Source organism: Micropterus salmoides, unplaced genomic scaffold, assembly GCF_014851395.1.
Source record: "Micropterus salmoides isolate LMB-PRFRI ecotype aquatic unplaced genomic scaffold, ASM1485139v1 Ms_hic_scaffold_3, whole genome shotgun sequence".
NCBI lineage: Eukaryota > Metazoa > Chordata > Actinopteri > Centrarchiformes > Centrarchidae > Micropterus > Micropterus salmoides.
Genome location: NW_024042261.1, coordinates 9,628,176 through 9,651,227, shown reverse-complemented (window position 1 = coordinate 9,651,227; position 23,052 = coordinate 9,628,176). Strand labels below are relative to the sequence as shown.

General features: G+C 39.8%; 1 protein-coding gene across 1 annotated transcript; it reads left to right on the top strand.

Annotated features, from left to right (window-relative positions):
• The first annotated feature begins 758 nt into the window (after positions 1-758).
• alp3 (alkaline phosphatase 3) lies at positions 759-18,465 on the top strand. The gene is made up of 11 exons (XM_038692221.1): positions 759-850; positions 2,606-2,722; positions 2,940-3,055; positions 3,913-4,087; positions 7,070-7,242; positions 7,352-7,492; positions 8,905-8,974; positions 11,848-11,982; positions 14,709-14,900; positions 16,482-16,598; positions 17,921-18,465. Exons 1-11 carry the CDS (start codon positions 781-783, stop codon positions 18,235-18,237), a joined length of 1,623 nt encoding a protein of 540 aa, XP_038548149.1. The 5' UTR covers positions 759-780; the 3' UTR covers positions 18,238-18,465.
• The last annotated feature ends 4,587 nt before the right edge of the window (positions 18,466-23,052 follow it).

Sequence of the window (23,052 nt, the reverse complement as noted above, 5' to 3'; positions counted from 1 at the left end):
TTTAAGGCTAATTTGTGAACTTCTTGGGAACATTAGGTATTTAAATTAGCTCTGATAAATGTCCCATTATCAGTGTGACGCATGGTACCTGTTGAATAAGAAGTAAAACATGTTTTTGTATCAGTTGCCATGTTACCGCTTACTCGATCACTGTCAGTGATGGAGAAATTTTGGACAAGCAATCAAAGAAAACATGCTTGCCGAATTTTTTTCTCTTGCTAATTTATTCATTGGAAAATAGATGGCTGAGTGTTTGTGCCATTCAGCTCAGTCCCTGTGGACTCACATACATACAGTAACTGGATCGCCTGCTCAGATACAGTCCGTTTATGATTAGAAATCACACACACAAACTCTTTCCATCGCTGTTTGGTACATTCATTACTATTCCCCTGATCTTTAACACAGCATCATAAATAATGCCCTAAATAAACTTGATCATTAAACACTATCATTACAGCTTTAACTACTGTCAGTAATTTATTCCTTAGATTTGAGCTGTTTATCAAATACTGTTTACTGCATCAAACAGACACAACTCTCTATTTACTATTTACCATTTTAGTCATTTAGCCGTATGTGCATCTTTCAACCTTTTTTCCTACCTATTTTTGACTCCAATCCAATCACAGCACAGTCTTTTAAGTCATAGGTCACGCATTTTCCAAAGCATTTATGACATGCTGTTAAAGATGACTGTCAGATAGTGTGATTGGAGACAAGCATTATTTCAGTTTAGAAGGTGATCTTTGGTTAGAGGAGCACTTCTCCAGCACGGCCATGGGGCTGACAAGAGTGGCCACCTTGGCTCTCTTTCTGCTGGTAGCATTTGGACCGTCTAATGCCAAAGGTAAGCAAAAAAGAAGACCTACTTCAGCGATACACACTCTTTAGTTTTTTTCTAGACACTTCAAACATCCTTTGACTTTCGTGCTTTAGCCACACAGAAATATGCTTAGCTCATTTAGAATCTGTGCTTCTCTTCAGTTTTGATGTATTTCATACTTTTTTTCAATGTTATTTGCTGCTCTGAATGCCAAAACTGATATTCCACCCATCTTTCAACAATGTAAATTCCTCTTCAAACTCCTTTTGTACTTGCTCATATTAGCTCTTTCATACCTTTCAGTAATTCCTGTTCACATTTTTCTCCCTGTCTCTATTTCCTATTAACTTACACTTCAACTGCTTTCACTTGTTTCATGCTGACAACTGACATTTGAACTGATCATTCGTCCACTGACTGCCTACTTTCAGCTCTTACACTTAATCTGTCATTTCAGCTGCTTACTATGCACACACTGGAGGTGACTTCAGTGCCTCCACTTACTCTTTAACGAACAACTCAACTGCTATCAGTGCTTTCACGTCAACTGACATTTCCACTACTTACATATCAACAATTTTTATCATTCAACTGTGTTCATCTATTTCTCTTAAACCTACATTTTAGCACCTTTCAATGCTTACACACTTGGATTTTCACCTTTGAAAAACAACTTCTCCAGCTCTTCTGTACCACAACTTCCTTTGTTCATATTTATACAATTCATGCAATTAACTCCAACTGCTTTCAGTGCATATAATACACTTCAGCCTTCATTAACTCTCCGATCTCACTTGAACGGCTATTTCTTTCAGTTGTTGTATTTCAACTGCCACTTGAACTACAACTTCAGCTGTCACAGTATTTCAACTATTTCAAGTGTCTCACATGTGCCATAAACTCACATTAATCTCAATGTAGCCTTTTTTATAGTTTCCCCTCCGTCTCTTGCTTACACACAACAAAATCATATTTTTCCTTAAGATCACAGAGGCCTTTTTACCCTGGAGTGAGGCTTCTGTTCTATTTTTCTGTGTGCTGTTTTACAATTTAATCACCACCCATTCGGGGCTGACATCCTCTTCTCACACTTTGCTCTATTTTCACCCTCGTTTCGCTCTCCCTATTCCTCTTAATGATTCTTCAACTTCCAACTATCCTTTCATCCTTTACAATCATTTACTTTTTTTGTACACTTTCCTACCCAGTTGTTTTGTAGGGGCCTTACAAACTTTTCAAATCAGCACAATCAGTACTTGTGGAGTGGTGCAACTGGCTGCTATCAGCAATTTCTGCTTGTTAGTGGACTACTGTATCAAACTACCAGTTACAGCCATAGACTGTCAATAAAAAGGTTACAGCACAGAGATGTCCTGTGGTAGATAAGAAAGCATGTGAGTGAGATATGACAGCTACAAACATTATAATACACACATTCACAAGTTTCAAAATGCCTGAACAAAGAGCCAAGTCAAAGGGGCTTTCATTTCCAGTCACATACTGTAGATCTCTGCCGTTTGCACAGAACAGCTCTTTGGCTCACTGTATCAGTCACATTTAATTGTTCAATGAAAAATTACACCTGTAGTGAGATGCGCTATGTGCTTTAATCTTTAAGCTCTTGTGCTGTAGTTGCTTATCTTTTGGTTATTACACTCCAAAGCACTTTGTTTTGACTGATCTCACTTTTAAAAAACAACATACCAACACAACAGTTTCCATTCAATAATACTACTAGTTTTGCACCAAAACCCTTCTGGTTTGTGTGTTCCCCTATAGTTGAGGAGGAAAACCCGGAGTTCTGGAGGTCACAGGCCCGGAAGACTTTGCAGTCAGTGTTGGACCGGAAGCTTAACACCAATGTGGCCAGGAATATCCTGTTTTTCCTCGGTGATGGTAGGTTACACAACACTGTCATTTTCTCACAATAAAACACTTGACATTCTTGGCTGGCTGAAATGGTAAGATAAGCAGAATCAGGAATTATTGTCTGACCTATACTTTTTTTATAACTGTGGGCCCTTTCGCCTCTGTCTGTTTCCCCAATGAGCTGCACAAAAATAAATATTCCAAAGAACACAAAAACGATGTGGCTAACTACTGTGTTCATCAGGTATGGGAATCACAACATACACTGCGGCTCGTATCCTCAAGGGGCAGCTGCAGAACCACACTGGAGAGGAGACAGTGATGACGATGGACACCTTCCCTAACGTGGGACTAGCTAAGGTACACAAACACACACACACACACACACACACGCACACACTCATACACACGTACACTTAGATCAATGAATGGAACAGATATTGCGCATAGAATATCAAATTATGCATAGGCCTATATGTAAATGAAGTTTAGTTAGAATAAATATTTTCAACTCAACTTGTACATGTGAGTGTGAACATGTGAGAACTTGTGCAATAGATTTGTGTGTGCATTTACAGTGTGAATATGAATGCGCATTTGGTCATAAATTCAGTGTATTCTACCCTACAAAGCTAAAATGCAGTAACTACATAGTTATAAAACTGAGTTAAGATCTAAATCTGACCTTTAATTTTTGTGAAAAGTGGCGGTGTAGTTACTGTATTCTGCCATTGTATCGCTGCTGTAGTAACTGAGCTTTGCTTTGTCATCTCTGGATGGCACTCTCTGCCAAACAAAGACAGTCACTACACACGTAAAGCAAATTAAAGCTAGCTGTGTAATAGCCATGGCTAGCTTTAGCTATGTAATTATTGATCTTTAATGTGTAGATGAAAAATATACATTTTTGAGACTCTAGCTTAATCATAATGGAAAATAAAAACTCAAGCTAAAATTCTGCTTGCTTAGCAGAGTAGCAGTACCTGTGGGTTTTTGACTTAAGTAGACTTTCCATGACTTTGTGTAGTGGCTAATATAAATAATATATTAAAATCTATTTGATATAGCAGCTAGACGTACAGACAATAACAAAACAGAGGTGCAGTAAATTTGTATGAACTATCAACAGCAATAAACAGTATATTATTTTATTTAAGCTCATATTTGTGTGCGTGTGTGTGTGTGTGTGTGTGTGTGTGTGTGTGTGTGTCATGCAGACCTACAGTGTAGACTTTCAGATTCCAGACAGTGCATCCACAGCCACAGCGTATCTGTGTGGAGTGAAAACCAACCTGAACACCATCGGAGTTAGTGCAGCGGCTCGCAACGGAGTCTGCAAGTCTCAGAAGGGCAACGAGGTCACGTCCATCCTGAAGTGGGCCAAAGATGCTGGTAAGTTTACCACAGAGCTTAAACAAACAGACAAACAAACAAATTTATTTTTTTTATATCACTTTTTTGGATTTTAAATCGTGTTAAAGTTGGGGTAGGCAACTTAGGAAACTAGCAAGAGACAGCTAGAACATATCCAACCAATAAGGCATCCCTTCAAGAGCCACTCCCCCAAAACACATTTTCATGCACAGTGAGTGCAGGGCAGAGAATTATCCAGCAAGTGTGCCAGCCATTAAAGGTTTTTGAGTAATGGAGCATCAGCCTGGTTACAGGTAACAGGTAACTCCTGTTTTTTCATCAGTTCAAATATGTTGGTTATTTTCATTTAAGTTTGTTTCTCTGTATGGAGAAACTATTAAGCCAATCAGAGCTATGTAAACGAGATTAAGAATGGGCACCCCTTCTCCTCTCCTAATGCTAGAAAAATGCCAGCAGAACGAAATTCTAATCCATAGAAAAAAGGTCAAAAATCCTGCACACACTTCTCACCTCCACATTGATTTATTATAGAACGCAAGTGTGTGTGGGAATTGACTTCTATGGAACTGGATCTTGAGGGGATTTGATTCCCTGCACCACAGAAGACACAAAGTGAGTGGTGTGCGTCTTGCCTTCTACTCAACAAAAAGCAAATTGCACAAAAATTACAACAAATGTGGATGAGATTGGCACAGCTATACAGTTTGTTGGTCAACTTGCAGGAATATAAACTTTTAAATCAGCATATTTATTCAAGTGATGTCAAAAACTGCCCCTGAAAAGCTCATCAGCTTTCATGTTGACTGAAAATGACATTGGCAGGACAAATAAATCACTCACTACCGACTGACTGACTGGTTAGGACAAAACGAAAAGATACATTTTGGTTTAAGTCACCAACCTTCAGTGGAAAAATCACTGTGCTTCATATACAGTAGTCCTACTAATTGGTCACAAATTAAAAACAAGAAGATATCACAAGATAATAGCAGAAGAATACAGAACAACAACATCATCATAATGTTTAGATGATAAGATAAAGAGGTTTAAAGGAAGGATTTCTCAGTAGAAAGCAAACTTATTCTTTAAGTCAGTGTTTGACTAGTCCATCTATATACTTTGAATGCCAAACAACAGGTGTTAACTAATGATTATGACAATTTTCTGGAAATGTAAAAAGACTCATATGAACAAATACAGATCATTGCTGCAGAGGCAATACTGAAAGGATAATAATGGATGTCTTCAAACAGTGACGGGATTGAAGCGACAAATGGGATTTAGTGACTCCTTGTCAGAGAGCAGGTAGAGGGTGACACAGCCCTGCTGTGTCACACCTTAGTTCTGGGTCCTGACAAAAGAAAATCCCTCAGGTCCTATACAGCCTCAGCAAAACCCGATTTTACAGCTGAGCGCTCTGCTGTGAGCCGCAGTGCCCCGTCAGAGCAGTATTACAGGGGCCACCAGGGAGCTGGGAGCAACAGCAGCCTGCGGCAGCTGATGGGCTACACCATAGCTCTTATCATGTCCCTGTGTTATCAATGGCCATAAATATCTCATTACACACACACAATGCCATGCCATGGCCCTGACCCCAGCATAGCACTGGAGACTGACACTCAGGTTTGATAATCCATGTATGTGTTATCTAGAACAAGAAAGTTATTGCTTGTCTTTGATGTCATAAAAACACATTTTGGAAATGGCCCTTACAGCAAAGTCCTCAAATGGTTCTACTTATAACCTTCATTTTACAAGATATGACCATTTGTTCCCAAAACCAGAGATCTGGGACCCCTAGCGGTTGCAAGATAAATCTGAAGTGTCACAAGATGATTTGCAAGAGTGGAATGACGAAACGAAAACTGTTTTGCGACACTAAATTGTGTTTATTTTTTCTGACTTCTCAAATCTTTGATTTTTTTCTTGTAAATGGAAGTCTTTGTACTATTAAATGGAACAGCCTGAAAAGAAAATCGCTTCTTTTTCAAGTGCTGTGAAATTCTAATTGTGAACCAATTAGATTATTATTTTCATTGGATATATTTACCATAATTTTCTTGATTAAGTAATTAATTGTTTAGTCTGTAAAGTTTTCAACAAATTGTGAAAATTTCCATCTCAAGTTCCCAGAGCCCATGGTGACATTTCCATGTTGATCTTGTGTTGTCCAAATGCTCCAAAAGATAGTTAGATTTTCAGTTTGCTATCATAGATGACTTAAAGAACCAACAAATATTCACATTTGACAGCCTGGAAACAGGGAGAACACTTTTGCTCATATATACGTATATAATCATCATCAAAATTGTTTGGGAAATCCATTTTCTTTCAACTAATCAATTAACTGACTAATTGTGGCTCTTGATCCAATGATTTAAAAATGTATTTAGTCCCGCCCTAAAGCATACTCTGCTTTATCGTCTAGTTTCCTATGATTGGGACCATCATCCTGTGTTGAAGAAGACTTAAAACTAACGATTGAGACCATAAACTCATTAGGAAAGTGTTTACTGAGGTAACAAATCAAGTGAGAAGTCATTTTGCCGTTTATTTCTAATGGAATCGGACTTCTTTTTGCAACCAGTGGAGTTGCCCCCTGCTGGCCATTAGAAATAATGCAGGTTTAAGGCACTTCCGCATTGGCTTCACTTTTCAGACCCGGAGGTTTCCACTTGATGGTGAAGCATTGCTCAGGACCTCAGGGGCAAACATTTTTTCACACCACTGTAAATGTCATTGTCACTGGAGTGCATAGTTTTCTGCCAGTGCCACTGTGGGGCATTAAGGAGGATTTAAAGAGCAATGTTGCACATCAAGGTGGTTAAAAGGACAATTGGTATATTTACAACCCACACCTCAACATAATTATAATATAATCTGCAGGGGGTTTAGAAAGTTGTTGATTAATGGCTCAACCATCACCTTGACAGCTGCTCAGACTTCAGCATGAAAGCTGAATCTACAACACATTAAGAATGAAACAAATCGATTTTGTAGGCAAGTCTGTCGGCATTGTAACAACCACGCGGGTGCAACATGCCACCCCAGCAACCACCTATGCCCACAGCGCCAGCAGGAAGTGGTACAGTGATGCTGACATGCCTGATGCCGCCAAGAAGGACGGCTGCACCGACATCGCCTCCCAGCTCCTTAAAAACACTGACATAGATGTAAGGTTCTCCATCACTCAGTTCCTTTTCATATGCTTTTAACATTGTGTTTTGGAATGGTTAAAATACATGTGAATGTGTGTGTTTGTGCCTGTGTGTGTGTTTCCAGGTGATCATTGGTGGTGGTAGAAAGTACATGACCCCTAAGGGCACCAAGGACCCAGAATACCCCAGGGATTACTCCTCCAGGGGCAAAAGAAAAGACAGACGCAACCTCATTGATGAGTGGCAGAGCATGAAAATTGGAAAGGTGACAATTCTGTTTAACCAGATGCAGTGACCAAGAAAATAGCCTCAATTATAGAAACAGCTTTAGTGAGGAGTCTCACACAAAAGGGAGGTTGCAAAATTACAAAATAACGGGAACTGGAAAGTTACAAGGTGTGAAATCAGATCACTTAAGAAGAAATGCAATTTTAAATATTTTTTTAAACATCAGGGCGTGTGATCGCTCCCTCAAACAGTAACTATACCCAGAGTAAAAGCTCTGCTTCAGCTGCCGTCTAGTATGTGAACTTTTCACCTTGCTTCTTAATCTGCCCCCCCTCAATTGTGATGGAACAGTGCATTATGGTATTAGTGGTTTGTTGTTGTGTGTCAATGTCTGCAGTTGTAAAGCAGCCAATTAGCTAAAGTTTTAGCTTATTGATTGTTTAAATTTCCATATGCCACCAAATGATGACATTTTGTCATGACCTTTAATATTAACAATATTAATATGGTTGCAAAATTAGCATTAATAAATGTATGACTAAAACATAGACTGTAACCTTCCTCAAACTAATACACAACAAACATAAATGCCACATTTACATCATGTTTTCCATGTTGTTTTTATTCAGATGAGGTCTGACCGGTGCTCTTTTAATTACCTCATCTTGTTGGGCCCTCTTCTTCCGCAATGGAACCTGACTGGAGAATAAGCGCCGCTAACTGTTGATCTCGATGTGCCCAACTCCTAATGCTCTCATAACAGCAGCAGATGGAAATGCGCATTAATTTGCATTTTCTTTTGCCAGTTTTCTGAGAATGTGGTTAAATGTGTTGTTGAGTTTCAATGCAATGAGCTGGACAAAGAACATTCAGTTTGGGCAGCAAAACACAGTGTTTCAGCCTGGTGTTCATTCATTCATTTATTCATTATTCACGATCGAAGCATTGTTCAAAAGCACAAATCTTTATCCTAAATTCTCATCCCAGGGATTCCAAAGATACCAAATGTGTGTATAAGAGGATGCATACGATCTCAGAAAATTTTCATTAATATGGTGCAGCTGTAAGAAAATGCTGTCTGGGTTTGAATATTCAACAGTATTATATAATCATAGCTTTAATTGGAACAAGGGTCAGAGAAAGGGTCTAAATTTGAAGCTTAAAGCTGCTGTTTTGAGCTGAGTTTTTTTGATCATAGCATCTTTCATACTATATATTTATAAAAGTCTTTTAGGAAAATGACAGAAATGAGTGAAAATTGGTGCTATCTGTATGTTCACACTTGTTTACATGCAGAACACAAAAGTAGCTGTTTGACATTTTAATCACCATAATCACTTTGTTATCCTTAAATAAAGGCCACATTTTAAAGACATTTAGGCAAGCACAACAATGTTTATTGTCTTCCTCCCATTCACTGCCTGAAGGTGTGTGTCCTGTGTCACACAGGTAGCCCACTATGTGTGGAATAAAACTGAGTTCAATGCTGTTGACCCTGAAACCACAGACTACCTCATGGGTGAGTTTTGTTTTTGTTTTGCTTGTTTCTCTTCTTCACTTGCCCTCTTGTGCTTTTCTTTCAAGCAGAGCAGTACGGAGGCATAGCATTCCCATCAGGCCCTTACAGAACAAAACATCAATAGGCCTGTACTGTCCTTGGTTTACTCTCCAGCTTACTCTTTTCATCCTGTAGTAGTGATGTCAGTCTTGAATACACTTCCAATGTTTTACCTCAAACTACTGTACCTGACCTACAAAATGTTTTCAAGGTGCAAAAACATCTCTCAACAAATCTGTGTTAAATGAGCTACCTGATGTTAGCTAGCTGATAGCCCACCCTGTCATATCATTACCACTTGGCTATATTATTTCATATTTTATATAATGGTCAGCTAACACTGCTGCTTAGGCATGAGCAGTGAAATTGAGGATTAGTTATTGTAGATAGGCTACACATTTTGACATCAATTTGGAGTTTATTATTTCATTTTAAGTTTTTTCTGAGTCTTTCTACAATAAGCATGACATTTGTTTTCACTGTGAGGTTTTAGCTGGCTAGGTAAATGTTAAAATCCAGTTATTTCAGATGTATTCAGTTTTATTTCTATAGTGCCAATTCATAACAAAAGTCATCTCATTGCACTTTTTATATTGAGCAGATCAAGACGGTACTCTGTTTAATAAAAATTCCCAATGCCCCAGCAGTGGATGACCACTGCTTTATTGAAAGCAGATTACATGTCATTCACAGTCAACATGAGCAAGAGGAAAGGAGATATTTGCTGAAAAAAAGCTGAAACTTAAAAGTTGAAATGATAAGAATTAGGAGTTGGCAATCATAATGCAGACTGTATTTCACGATGCTGTCTTCGGTTCTGGTTCAACATTGTGTGGGTCTGTTCTGAGCGGTCATGATGGTCTGCTGTTGTGTGTCTGACTTTCTGGCGGTTTTGCTGTAGAACAGTGACCTCTGACGACAAAAGTTGTTGTGTTGTATGGAATAAACTGGTGTAATGAATTTGATTTATCATCATCTACAGGCTGCACACATCAGTTAAATATTTAGATATGATATATTTTTAAATATATTACTATATTTTTATATAGTTAGATATTGTGAGCATTGTAAGATTTTAGTTTACTGAAGCCCGCGCCTGTGCTGTCCTGGGTTTTCTTTTTGACCTGGAAAAAAAAATTACCCCCTCAGTTTTCACTGTATAATTCGCACCCTGCTGACACTGAGCTGACAGAGAGCAGTGTCTGATTTGTTAATGCTAGTATATTTAATAATAAATGGCTACACACAGTATATCATGCTTCAAAGCTCCTCCTGCTTTCTGCCTTAATGTAAATATTCAAGCTAACAGTGTACGAGCAGTCTGCATTTAACTGGTCGTGCTTGTTGGTGTAGCTTGATGAAGACAGACCAAATTATGCATACACAAAAAAGACAAACTACTCTTATTTCATGTGGATGTGACTGATGTAATGTTCAGGTAAACATGAGGAAGTGAGCACCTGGATTTAATAGGCAATAAATTATGAAACATCACAGGATTATCTCCTATCATATCATAATTTAATACAGGGGACAACAAGAAAATTTACTTAATTTAAACAATCTTTACTTATTGGCGTACTTAACATACTAATATTAATGTAGACTGGGTACATTGTCCTGGTGTTTATGTGGCAGGTTATCTAATCAGGAGATGGTGACTTGTCATTTCATCACAAATAAATACATGTATGTTTGTTTCTTTACCTTTACCTGAGGAAGACATCAGGAGCTGAAATAATTAAAAAAATAAAATAAAATAAATTTCCTAAGGTACTCGCTAGTCAAAGAATTTTTTCAGTAAATACTTTTGTACTCTAACTCAAGTAGCTATTTTGATGACCACTTTTACTTCTACTTGAGTACCTGTTTTCACAAAGTAACAGTACTTTTACTTGAGCACAGTTGTTGGCTCCTCTACCCACCTCCGAAAATATCATAGTGACTTAATGGGAGTTTGCTTTAACGTGTGAATGTCTTTTGTAGAATAGTGTGCTCATTGTATCACTAGCACACCACCAGGTATATTTTACTGCAGGTAATCATAGCGACAATACTTCTGCTTCACCATACAAACAGTTAGCCCGGATCTTTCCATAACTAACAAACTCTGCCTACCTTTCCTATCATTATCCTAAGCTAAACTAGCTGGCGGCAGTGTCCAGCTTCATATTTATGGTTCAGACATGTGAGTTTTATTGATCTTCTCCTCTAATTCTTGGCAGGAAACAAGTGTATTTTCCAAAATGTAGAATTATTCCTTTAACTTCATCTTGTGAAGCAGCTCTAACCAACCGCATATAGGAGAAAAAATGTGCCCATGCAAGGTTTCACATTATTCCACTGATAGACGGGTGGTGGTAATGTGACAAAAAAGCAGTGAAGAAGAAGACTTTTGAGAAAGGAAATGCATTCAACACCTTTATTACACCTGTTGGGCAAGGGGTCAGCTTTGGTTACTTGGGGTCCAGATACGTGTGTGATGACTGCAACAACAAAAATTCTCAAAAAACACTGAAATGCTGGTGCTGGGCAGAAAGTGTAAAGTATCATGAAGTTATGGTGTGTGATAGTGTGGAGGAAATGTAGAGATAAAGTCATTATGCTTTTTCTGGACTGAGTGCTCTCTTGCTGCTGTGCAGACTTTGGATTTTACCCTCACACTGTGGTTTATCACATCCTGTGTGCTGAAAATAGTGGCAGTAGGAGGAAGATGGGACTTTCCTTTCCGCTGCACCTCCACTGTAGGCTGATAAAACTGACATGCTCTACTTTTACATTATAAAACATGGTTCTGGCATCTTTTTATTTGATCTGCCCTCTTCTCCCCCCAGCTCTGTTTGAACCTGGTGATCTGCGCTTTGAGGCGGAGAGGGACCCAAACATGGACCCCTCCATCGTCGAGACTACAGAAAAGGCCATCCGCATCCTCCAGAAAAACCCTAAAGGCTTCTTCCTGCTAGTAGAGGGTGAGGACAACAGCTTTATCCACCTTCCATACACTCCCCATCACTTAATCCATCAAAGAAATCCCCAGAGAGTTGATGGTGCTGCTAAAAATAGGGAGCAAACGCGTGACTGGTCTAGGTGGATCAATTGAATCATTGATCCTGTTAGCCCAAGTGGCAATTAAATGACTACACTGGTTATTGTGGTGGATATTGAGTTGAGGTGATCGCCATGGTATCTGCCATAGCGACACCCTCCAGAATACACACAGGGTTTATTTGCAGTGCACACAGTGATTTGACATTGATTCTGCATACAGCTCGATGAGTTTGCCGCAGTGTGTGCTAGTGGAGTGTTTTTGGCTGCCTCACCGACCTCCTCATCCATCTCTCCTTTAATCTGAGGCAGCCGCCTGGGGACTCCAGGGTGCTACTGAGTGTCTTCACAATGACTTTAAAATAACAGGCAAATGTATAAATAGAAGCAGGCATATGGTGCACCCAATCACTGACAGCTCACTGAGACCACAACTTATTAACGGAAGTCTACTTCACTATCCAATACGGCTGGTGGAGAGGACAAGAAAGTCAAAGGTAAAAAAAAATAATTTAAAAATACATGAGCTTTATCCCCCAGCAAGAGGGTCGATTTAAAATTCTCTGCTGAAGAAATGGGTCTCCTTCCCAGTTTATGTTTTATTCCAAGTGATATTCCTCAGATTCACTTCTATATTAAATAAGTTGTCTGCTCACCTTTAACAATGTAAAGGGAAATGTATTACATTTTTAATTGATCCCAAAGAGTCAACTTTGAAATCCACCTCCCCTCTGATCTACTGTATATACAGTACATGTATCAATTCAAAACTTGGTAGCTCATTGAAATTACAATTCACTATATCCCTTAGTTATGTTGTGAGATGTTTTCAGAATACTTTGTAGAGTGGATATTAGAGGGTTTTTAAATTCTTCTGGGCAAGGGCAAGTTTCAAGTTATTCGAGACAAGTCCAGTCACACGTCTAAAGTCCTCTGAGACAAGTCTGAGTAAGTCTTGTGATAGTACACCTCAAGTCAAGTGTCAAGTCATTTGTGACAAATCTGACCCAAGTATCAGATCATCCAAGACAAGTTTGCGTCAAGTCTCAAGGCAAGACAAGTCACAACTTTCGAGTCACAGTAGTCCCAAGTCCTAAGTAACTGGAGACGAGATTCCAGAAAAGTCAGAATCCACTCTAAAGTCCAAGTCCAAGTCAGTTATCAGTTTGTTTGACACAAGTTTCAAAAGGTGGTAGAGAGCGAACAGAGCTTAAAGGAGCGTGAATATTGTACTCATATTTGTCAGATGGCCAGACACATGGCTCCAAATGTATGCTAATGTTGCGCCATGTTTAGCAGCTGTTTGCTACTGCAATTTGAGACAAGGCGCAATCAAGTCTCGAGCACAAGATCTACAACTGACAAACATAATAAAAACAGCAGTAAATACTAGGAAGCGCTAATGGCACATATCGCATCAATGGGGTAAATACCTAGGGAAAGAAGTTAGAGTAAACAAAAAGTGCACTCAATACAAGATAATTGTAGGGGATAGAAGAAGAAGAGCCCAGGAAGTGCATGTTAGAGGTTAGGAGTTAGAGGTGTTATAAAAGGAAGTGTTCTCGGAAAGAGCTGATTTTTCAAGAGCTTCTTGAAGTTAGAGAGGGACGCCCCTGCTCTGATGGCGTGCGGTAGCTCGTTCCACCATCGTGGTGTCACAGATGCGAACAGCCGGGACTGGGATTGATTTGTGTGAAGGGATGGCAGAGCAGACGGCCTTCGTTGGAGGAGCGTAGTGGCCGAGAAGGAACGTAAACTTGTGTTATGGAGTTTAGGTAGATGGGTGCAGACCCAGTAGTCACTCTGTATGGAAGCATTAGTGACTTGAATCTGATTCTGGAGGCCACGGGGAGCCAGTGGAGGTCACACAGCAATGGAGTGACATGCGTCCTTTCGGGCTGATCAAAAACCAGACGCGCTGCTGCGTTCTGAACAAATTTGTAGGGGCTTCACCACACAAGCTGGAAGAAACACTAGGAGGGCATTGCAGTAGTCGAGGCGAGAGGTAACCATGACCTGTACCAGAAGCTGGGTGGCGTACTGAGTGAGGTAGGGCCTGATTTTTCTGATGTTGTATAGAGCAAAGCGGCACGACGAGAGACCGCAGCAACATGGTCTGAAAAGGACAGCTGGTCATCAATCATGACACCCAAGTTTCTCTCCACCCTGGTGGCGTGATGGTTGAGGAGCCGATGAGTAGTTTGATGTTATGGTGGATAGATTGCTTGGCTGGAATGACCAAGAGTTCAGTCTTAGAGAGGTTTAGTTGACGGTGGCAAGCCTTCATCCATGCAGAAAAGGTTTCACGTCATTAAAGACAATTCCATTCAAATGTCAAGTCATTTCGGACAAGAGTGTAGGACTAACAATTATGTATTGTTCTGTCTCATTAATTTTTCACTCTTCCACGGTGTTTACCAGGTCAAAATTTCTGACTTTTTCTTTCAAATGCCAAGTCAAGCCTTTCAGCAGTCAAATCTCTAAAACAGTATATTGCATGCCAAGTCTCAAATCCTAATAGGTTAGTGTAAAAACGAAGCACTTGTTCTTATTTTGTGTTGTCCTCTCTGACACTTAAAGTACCAAGCAGTGCGAGAAGCCGTTACCTCACCATCTCTCCTCATTAACCCTTCCCCCTCTCTGTGGTCAGGTGGGCGTATTGACCAGGCTCACCACGCTGGCCGGGCGTACATGGCGCTCCATGAGACGGTTGCTTTTGACTACGCCATCGCCAAGGGCCTTGAACTCACCAAAGAGCATGAAACTCTCACTATAGTGATGGCTGACCACTCGCACCCTGTTACCTTCAATGGATACCCATTTCGAGGGCAGAGCATTCTGGGTAACTGTGAAGTCACTTCCTGTATTCAGTCCTTCAATCATTTTTATTATGGTATAAAGTGATTTGGTTAAAACAGTTCACTCCTTTTTTGCACACATGACAAGAGCGTCCAACTCTGTGTTTACTTTCTTCCCTCTATCCTTTGCTCCATCCATCCACCCTGCCCCTTCCAGGTGTGTTTATATTCCAGGACAATTGACACCCAATGTGGCATTTTGTGCTTATTGTGCTTATTGTGCTTATTGTGTGTGTGTGTGTGTGTGTGTGTGTGTGTGTGTGATGCCTCTCAGTGTACTGCCTGCTTCCTTTCAGCTTCAGTGTGCCTCTGCCACCAGCAGCTTGACATTTCCTCAGCTTTCTCTCCTCTGCAATTACAGCCTGAGTAAACACATATAGCTGGCAGCCTTTTTCTCCCTCGCCTTTCTATTTCAGTCCTTTGCTTTCTTCTCATCTCTCTTCCTCTTGCCTGTCTCTGACCATCCACATTGACGCCTCTCTCTCTATTACATTATTCTCTCTAAGTTCTTCTCGCTCTATCAGTCTTTCTCGGCTCTTAATCTCCCTTTGGAACGTCTGTTTATCGACCCTTAGTTGCTCCTTACCCCTGTTCCTTCAACTCTGTCTCCTCTCCATCACTGTTCCCTGTCTCTTACCTGGAGGCTTAAAATCTGATATGAACCAACCACACTCATGGCAGGACAGCGGTTGTACCTCCATAGCTTTTTTTTTTTAACGAATAGTGTGGAACAGAAATATAGTGCCGGGTCCAATTTAAGACCCATCTGAAAATCAGGACTGTTGTTAAAGGATAAGTGACACTTATGTTCCTATTCAATAAATAGCTATTGGGAAATGAAATTTAGGCTAAACCTTATGGTTCCCTACCCAATACACTGAAAGGCTTAAATATGTACAAGGTAATTGAAAAAGTGTTTGCAATGGAATTTGTTTCTAGGTCCCTCATAAACACTAAATGTGTTACCCATTACTCCATGTACTTTTTCCATGCCAGTTGGTACCCAGTACTCTAAGTATTTCTAAAGCATTATCAGGATTTTGGGGGGTGGGGGGAGTTTCAATAAAGAATTTTAGTGTCTTGTAAAGGTCTAAATGTTGTGTCAGATACGTTTCCACCCTCTCCCGAATAAAAACTTGGGAAAACGATGACATTTTGAGTTTTTTGGCATTTAATGATTCAAGAGTCGGCCCACCAACATATCTGTATCAGCCTTCAGAGTCTGTATTGATTAAGCACTCAAGTTATGTCATGCTGTTCACACCTTTTATACTCGCTTTCCTGTCATGTTCTTATTTTGCCCTCCTCCTCCTCCTCCTCTTCCTCCTCCTCCTCCTCCCAGTGGTGCAGCAGTGATTAATGTGCTTGTGAAACTCTGAGCTCTTCATCAGCGGGGAGACTCGCCAGGCTAATGGCTCATCTGGAGAGAAACACAGAGATACTCAACAAGCTGTGGGCCTGCAGCACCCTGGGGATCCAGAAAACCCTCCTCTATTCATGTGTGCAGCAAAAGAAAAAATAAATAAATCAAAGATAAAATTTGATAGTCTTTCTGTATTTTCCAGGTAAATCTCCGCTGTGGGCTACAGACATGCTGCCTTTCACCACGTTGATGTACGGCAATGGACCCGGACACAAAATTGCCAACGGCAAGCGCCCAGACATCCGCAGTGTCAACACTAGTAAGACATTATTTCTTCGTTTTCCTCACAGGAATTTACAGATTGCAGTTTATCATATTCCCTGACCAGTTACAACACTCCTTAAGCAGTTAGTAATATACAGTTTTGTTCGTATTTATTTTGCACTGGAAACACACAGTAAGAAAGGGAAAACTATTTCAAAACAACTGGAATGACCTTTAAATGTTACCATACGTATTAAGATCCATGACCTATTAAACAGTGTAACCTTTCCTTATAATAAAATCACTTGAACTTTCTCTTTCTCTGACATTTTTTTCTGATTTGATTAGCATTTTATTTTAATAAAACAAGAAGGAAAATGACAGTTCAGTTAGGTAATATGACAACAAAAATAGATAGGAGTGTAACACAAACACAAACAGGAGTTTGTTGTGTCCGTAGAGGAACTGCTAGACTTCTTTTCCTAATGTTACTCCTTACAAAACAAACTCCTCTTTCCAACTGACTGTCATCTTCCTACAACATCTCGCCTCTCGTGAGATTTCAGAGCGAGAATTGTCCTTGAGAGAGACTTAAATTTCTTGTTAAAAACCAGGGGTGTCACCAGAAGTCACTCATAGGGATCCATTCTATAATGTTGTCAGACACCTCATGTAACAGTGTGACCCTGTCAGTGACCAAAAGAAGCACTTTTTGTGGACATAATTTTGACGGGCACAATTGCCCTGAAGGTATTTGTTGCAGCTACTGCATGGATTCCAAAACCTTCTGTACTTAAAATACCAAAATTATCCTTTAAAGCTCCATTAACTGATTTTGTTTTGGCTACTTGGGGGCAGCACAAGAAGTTACAAACAGTGACATATTATGAGCTTATAAAGTTAGTGAACGTGTTAGCAAACACTTTGCCAGTTTGCCTTTTCACACATCCAGCAGACATGAAGCAATATTAACATTCATTTGGAGTTGTGATGTTAGTGTGAATTGCAAGTCCAATATTCTTGCTCCTTTTAGCTCTGATTTTGGTTCCAACCACTTCCTGAGGGAAATATCTGGCTCTTTAGCTGCTAAATGCTTCCCTATGTTCACCAGCTAGTAGTAAACTTTGTCTGTCTGCTGTTTGGTGCAGAGCAGGTAGTGGTCAGTTTTTTTAGCTGAAAAATAACCTGAGTGGGTTCATCACAATGACTGACTGCTTTCACACACAGAGTCATGTGATCCATTGTTAATATAGAAATATTTTTTTTTTTTAGCAGCTTAAAAGTCAGTTAAACGGCTGCATGCAGTTGTAATGTATTGTAAGTTGCTTTGGACAAAACAACATGCCAAATGAATGTAATATAATGTCTCTTTTCCAGAAACTAAAGACTACGTCCAGCTGTCTGCCGTCCCCACAGAGTCGACGACACACAGCGGAGAGGATGTGGCAGTGCTCGCCCGCGGACCCATGGCCCACCTCTTCCAGGGCGTCCAGGAGCAGAACTACATCGCCCACGCCATGGCCTATGCCGCCTGCGTGGGAGCCGACCTGCGGCACTGCCAGGGGCAAACTGAAGTACCTGTGGTTCACACCAGCGTCACCAGCAACAGGAATGGATCTGGGGCAGCTCGTGGCTCAGAAGCTTTGCTCAGTAGCGTCCTCAGTGTGCTGGTTGCTCTTCTTGTGCAGATGTAAGATCCCATTCTTCAGTGAACCCTATTAATCTCACTCCACTTGCCACATCAGGGAGGTCACAGGTCAGGGTCATACAAGGATTCAGTGACTTGCTTAAATTAGACTACAAAACATGTTGTTGAAAGAAAATACACCATTTGAATAAGAGCCTATTGAATGTAAATCTTGATTTTACTTTGGCAGTTTGTTGAATGCCTGTCTAATAACAATAAAGTCCTTGAATAGAAAGCTGCTTTGTCACTTTATTCATATAAACTAACATATATATTCTAACAATATATATGTCATGTAAAGACATTTATGACTCCTTCATACATAAAAACCTTGAATCTTCTAATCACATATACATTCGTTGCTGTCTTGTGAAATTTAAACTTTAAATTTAACAAAAAAAACAGTCAATTTTTCAGCCTTGTTTTCAGCTTTGTAACACTGTCATATTCAGCTAAGTTTTTAAATGGTTTATTTAATTTAAGAAGTAGAATAAACACAAAGCTCTTAATCCTTCAATTTCTTTGAAAAATCCGTAACTGACAAATTTGGGTATGGTTTTCTTCGGACAGCTCCAGCAACAAATTGGCTGGTTTTCAATTTCAGTTCCACACGTTAAACATGCGTGTTACAGATTACAGTTGTCATAGAATTCTCACCCCCTTGCACATTTGTTAGAAGAAGATTTATATCATTCTCATGTCTGAGCACTGTCAGTATGGAGCTAGAACCAGGACTTTCTGCTTGTTGCTTTGCGACCTCACAGTGACAGAGGTCATCAAGAAATAATCCCAGCGCAACTCCTCATATAGTCACAACTTCTTGTTTTTACATTTCTCTTTGTGAACAGAGGTACAACGCAATAGTCAGTAAGCTTTAAAGGTTCTGGCAGACCAGCCTATTTGTCCACACTTCCAGTCTTCATGCTAAGCTAATGAGGGTGGTATCAGTCTTCTCATCTAACTAACAAAAATGTATAAGCATATTTCCCCAAAACTATTAATATAAGTTATGTTTATATTTATGATTAGAAATGTGAACCTATTTTAAGATACATTATTCATTGTGTTCATTCCAGCACATACATACATTCATTTCCTCACTTTGAAGGAGCTTGCCAACATACTTTACTTTTACATGTATATTTTCAAATACAGCATACGGTTTGTCAGACTATATTTGTAAGATTACATTTTCCTTATGTTTGTCATCTACAACGACACGGGATATTGTGACGATATTGTCTCGGCCAATGAGATTTCAGTTTATAAAAACTATCATTTGCTATCCCATGATACAGGACGAGTGCATAAATGACTCTTCATTCCTTTGATCCTCTTTTCCAATATCCGCAGTGCTAATTGAGGTTCGAGGCGACTGCGTTTGATGACATTACTACAGCAGTCCATTAATAATGCAAAATATTTAAAGATCACCTATTTTTATCTGTGGTTGACAGATTGTGGTAATTATTTTGGACATCTGTTGGGGTTTGGAGTTTATTAAACCTGATTTTGACTCTCCTTGTACTCATTCAGACTGGCCTTAAGCCATCGTTTCTGTTTCAGATGATGAGCCTGTTCTCATCTTTTACACACATTCAGTCAAGGCTCATTTATAGATCATATGGTGGATTGAAGCTCAACAGCTCGAGAGGGGATGCAAGTAGAAGGGTTATCTCTTTTGTCATGGTATTGAAGTTATATTTAATAACTAAGAGACAGCAATCAGGAACTGGTGACTCATTTATCAGTGGATCTCATTACTACATTTGGACATCCTTATATGATAATATGAACAGAAGAGTATTTTCCTTCAAATGTTATACAGTACATTAATTTGCAGTGGTGGAAAATAATTACGTAAATTCACTCAGTACTGTACTTAAGTACAATTTTGAGGTAACTATAATTTACTATTACATGCTACTTTATACCTTCGTTCTTTTGTGAGGCAAATATTGTACTTTTTAACCTGCTACATTTATTTAACAGCTTTAGTTTCTGTACATACAGAAATTTTATATTCAAAATGTAAGATGAGCCCATAAATGTCCTATATTACTTGATACAGACAATGCTATGTTGAAATAAATATTTCAGTTATTATAATTTGTGCAGGATATTTACTTGAAATGAACTATGGATGAGTTTACATTGTGGTATAGCTACTTTTACTAGAAGATCTGCAAACTTCTTCCCCCAACGATCATGTGGCAGGGCATGTCTGCACTTTGATCTACAGATACTGTCTATTCAAAGCTGGTTTGTAGATCTGGTGTCCTACAAAAATGCAGAATAGTAGTTAACCCCTAGTTGCTCCAGAGGTGTGCGACCTCTGACATATGTAACAATTGTAAGTCACTTTGGATAAAAGCGTCAGCTGAATGAATTGATGTAAATGTAATGTAAATATGGCATGATATATTTCTAGTGTGCCACACAACAGCAGATACAGTATTTCAACACTGCTCGTCACATAGTGTTCAATATACAATTAATCAAATGTGTGGTGCATGTCAGTGGACTGACACTATCAGTGGGTAAGATGCACTTGTTTTCTGTCAAGTCAACCAGAAACCTCAGGCTGCAGTGTCTGCAGAACAAATTGTTCAACACCAGCCTCCCATCAAGCCCATAGCCTCTCAGCTGAAGAACCAGCCAGCAGACCCAGGCTGAAAAGACATCAGAGCCAAATCTCTGAGCTAAGCCGCCAGCAGCAGAAGAGGCAAAATGGTTGGGTAATGCAAAAGGACCTTTGACCCAAGCTGAGAAAACTAGATATTCCTTGCTCCAGTGAGCCCAGAACAGCATAGAACAACTAGGCCAACAAGGTCAAGGCCAGCAATGAGATTGATGACCTCTGCCAGCCGACCAAACATGCCTCAATATATATTCTAGAGTCTAGAGTACTGAGACTGAAGACAAGTAGATCCTGCAGACTCAACTTCCTGGCGTCTTGGGGGAAAATCTCATGAAGGAAAATGAGGATGAGTAGCTTTGGTGAGATGCCTGTCTGAGCAGAGAAACAGAGCGACAGATGCTTTGACCCAGGCTGAGAACCAACTGGAAAAGCCACTGTCTCTGGCGGCAGAAGGCGATGTCCTGGCCCCTCAGGGCTTCAGACGAGAGCCAGCACGCCCTGGTAGAGAAGCAGTAAGTGTGGAACTTTAGCAGGAGCTGTTGGGCAGGAGTGTTCATCTGGAGCAGGAGATTGTGAAAAACATGAAGAATCTTGGCTCCAACCAAAAAGAAGGAAAATAACTAGAAGAATAAAGGAACTTGTAGGAGCATATTTAAATTGTGGTTAGTATGTAAATAGACCATAACTGTTTTAGTTTCTCTAATTATCACCAAAGTTCCCCAACCCCTTTCTGACCCATAGAGCCTGATTTTAATTACAGTTTATATTACCAAATGTAACATTTATCAGCTTATTTCCAAAATCCAACTCATTTCTATTTTCTCCCCGACAAAGGTATACATTTTCACCCAATCGTCACCATTTGGTTGTGGCAGTGGGTAAGCAGTAAGATTTTTCCCACTATGCTACACACACATTTAACTGGCTGTAAATGACTGACTCTCATACTTGCAGGTATAATAGATATGGCATATTTTGGTTAGATTATCACTTTTAATTCTCTTTGAATGCACTGGGACTCTGCAAACAACTGGTATGTAAACCAATTACTTAAGAATATTTGCACCATTATGGTCATATTTTCATATATAGGATTTATCCTGACTTCATATATTTTCATATGCATAGATAAAGCATTTTAACCAATGCACACTTTACTGATGTATTTGGAAAAGAGGGCTTGTGATGTCCTGGTGGCTCTACCTGTCTGAAAACTATATTTATCCGCAAAACATGACATTTCAGACAGTTTAATGAGCCACGGTTAGGTAAAAATACACTTTACTGCGCAACAGACTCTCCTGTGGCTCCCACAGCGTCCTCCACTCAGCCTTCCGTTCGGTGGCGCTAGAGCACCACACAAAGTACCACGTGGCATAGAGAGGGCTGATCGAGCTACAGAAGCTCTGGCTTTGCCGCAACTTTGATGTGTTATGAAATGGGAGTTGAGTGCGCACTGCAGGAAAAGAGGAGGTACAGAAGATTACAGTCTTCAGTGCTTCAAACTGTAAAATCACAGACCGTACATGAGCAAAAATAACAGTGTGACGAATGTCTGTCCTCCCACGTGTTGAACGTGTGATGAGCAGTACTGCACATTTTCCCCCCAGTTTATTTTCAAGTTATGTGTTTTGATGTCTCGTATTCTCTTTTCAGGGTGTTTACTGTTAATAAAGTGGGTCATATTTGACCACAAAATGTTCTCATGATGCTACTAAGGATGCATTCACAGTGGAAAAACACCTGTGGCACCAGCAGCTTTTCATTCTCACTCTACTTATGTCCTTTTCTGGCGCGCATTTACGCACGCACAGCGAGCGCTGGAACACCGATACAAATACTCTTTTGGGATCCTTTGGATTCGCTGACTAAATATCACAGATCTAACTGGTCTAATAAGGGGAAATATCTTGATCTGTTTCCCTTGGCTCGTGAATGAAATGAACAATGACTGAAATGCAAGTTACTGCACCTATCAGCCGTCATTCACCACCAAACGTCCAGCATGCATGTTTGTGGAAATATTAAGATTGGTCCTGAAAGCGTATGTTTGCAGATTCCAAACACTCAGATTTGTACTTAATGTTTTACTTTCTTTAATTGGTGCCACACATTACACCTCCCTGTGGGCAGGGTTACATTAAATACAATAGGCATATCAGTACTGTGTGCCGGCAAATG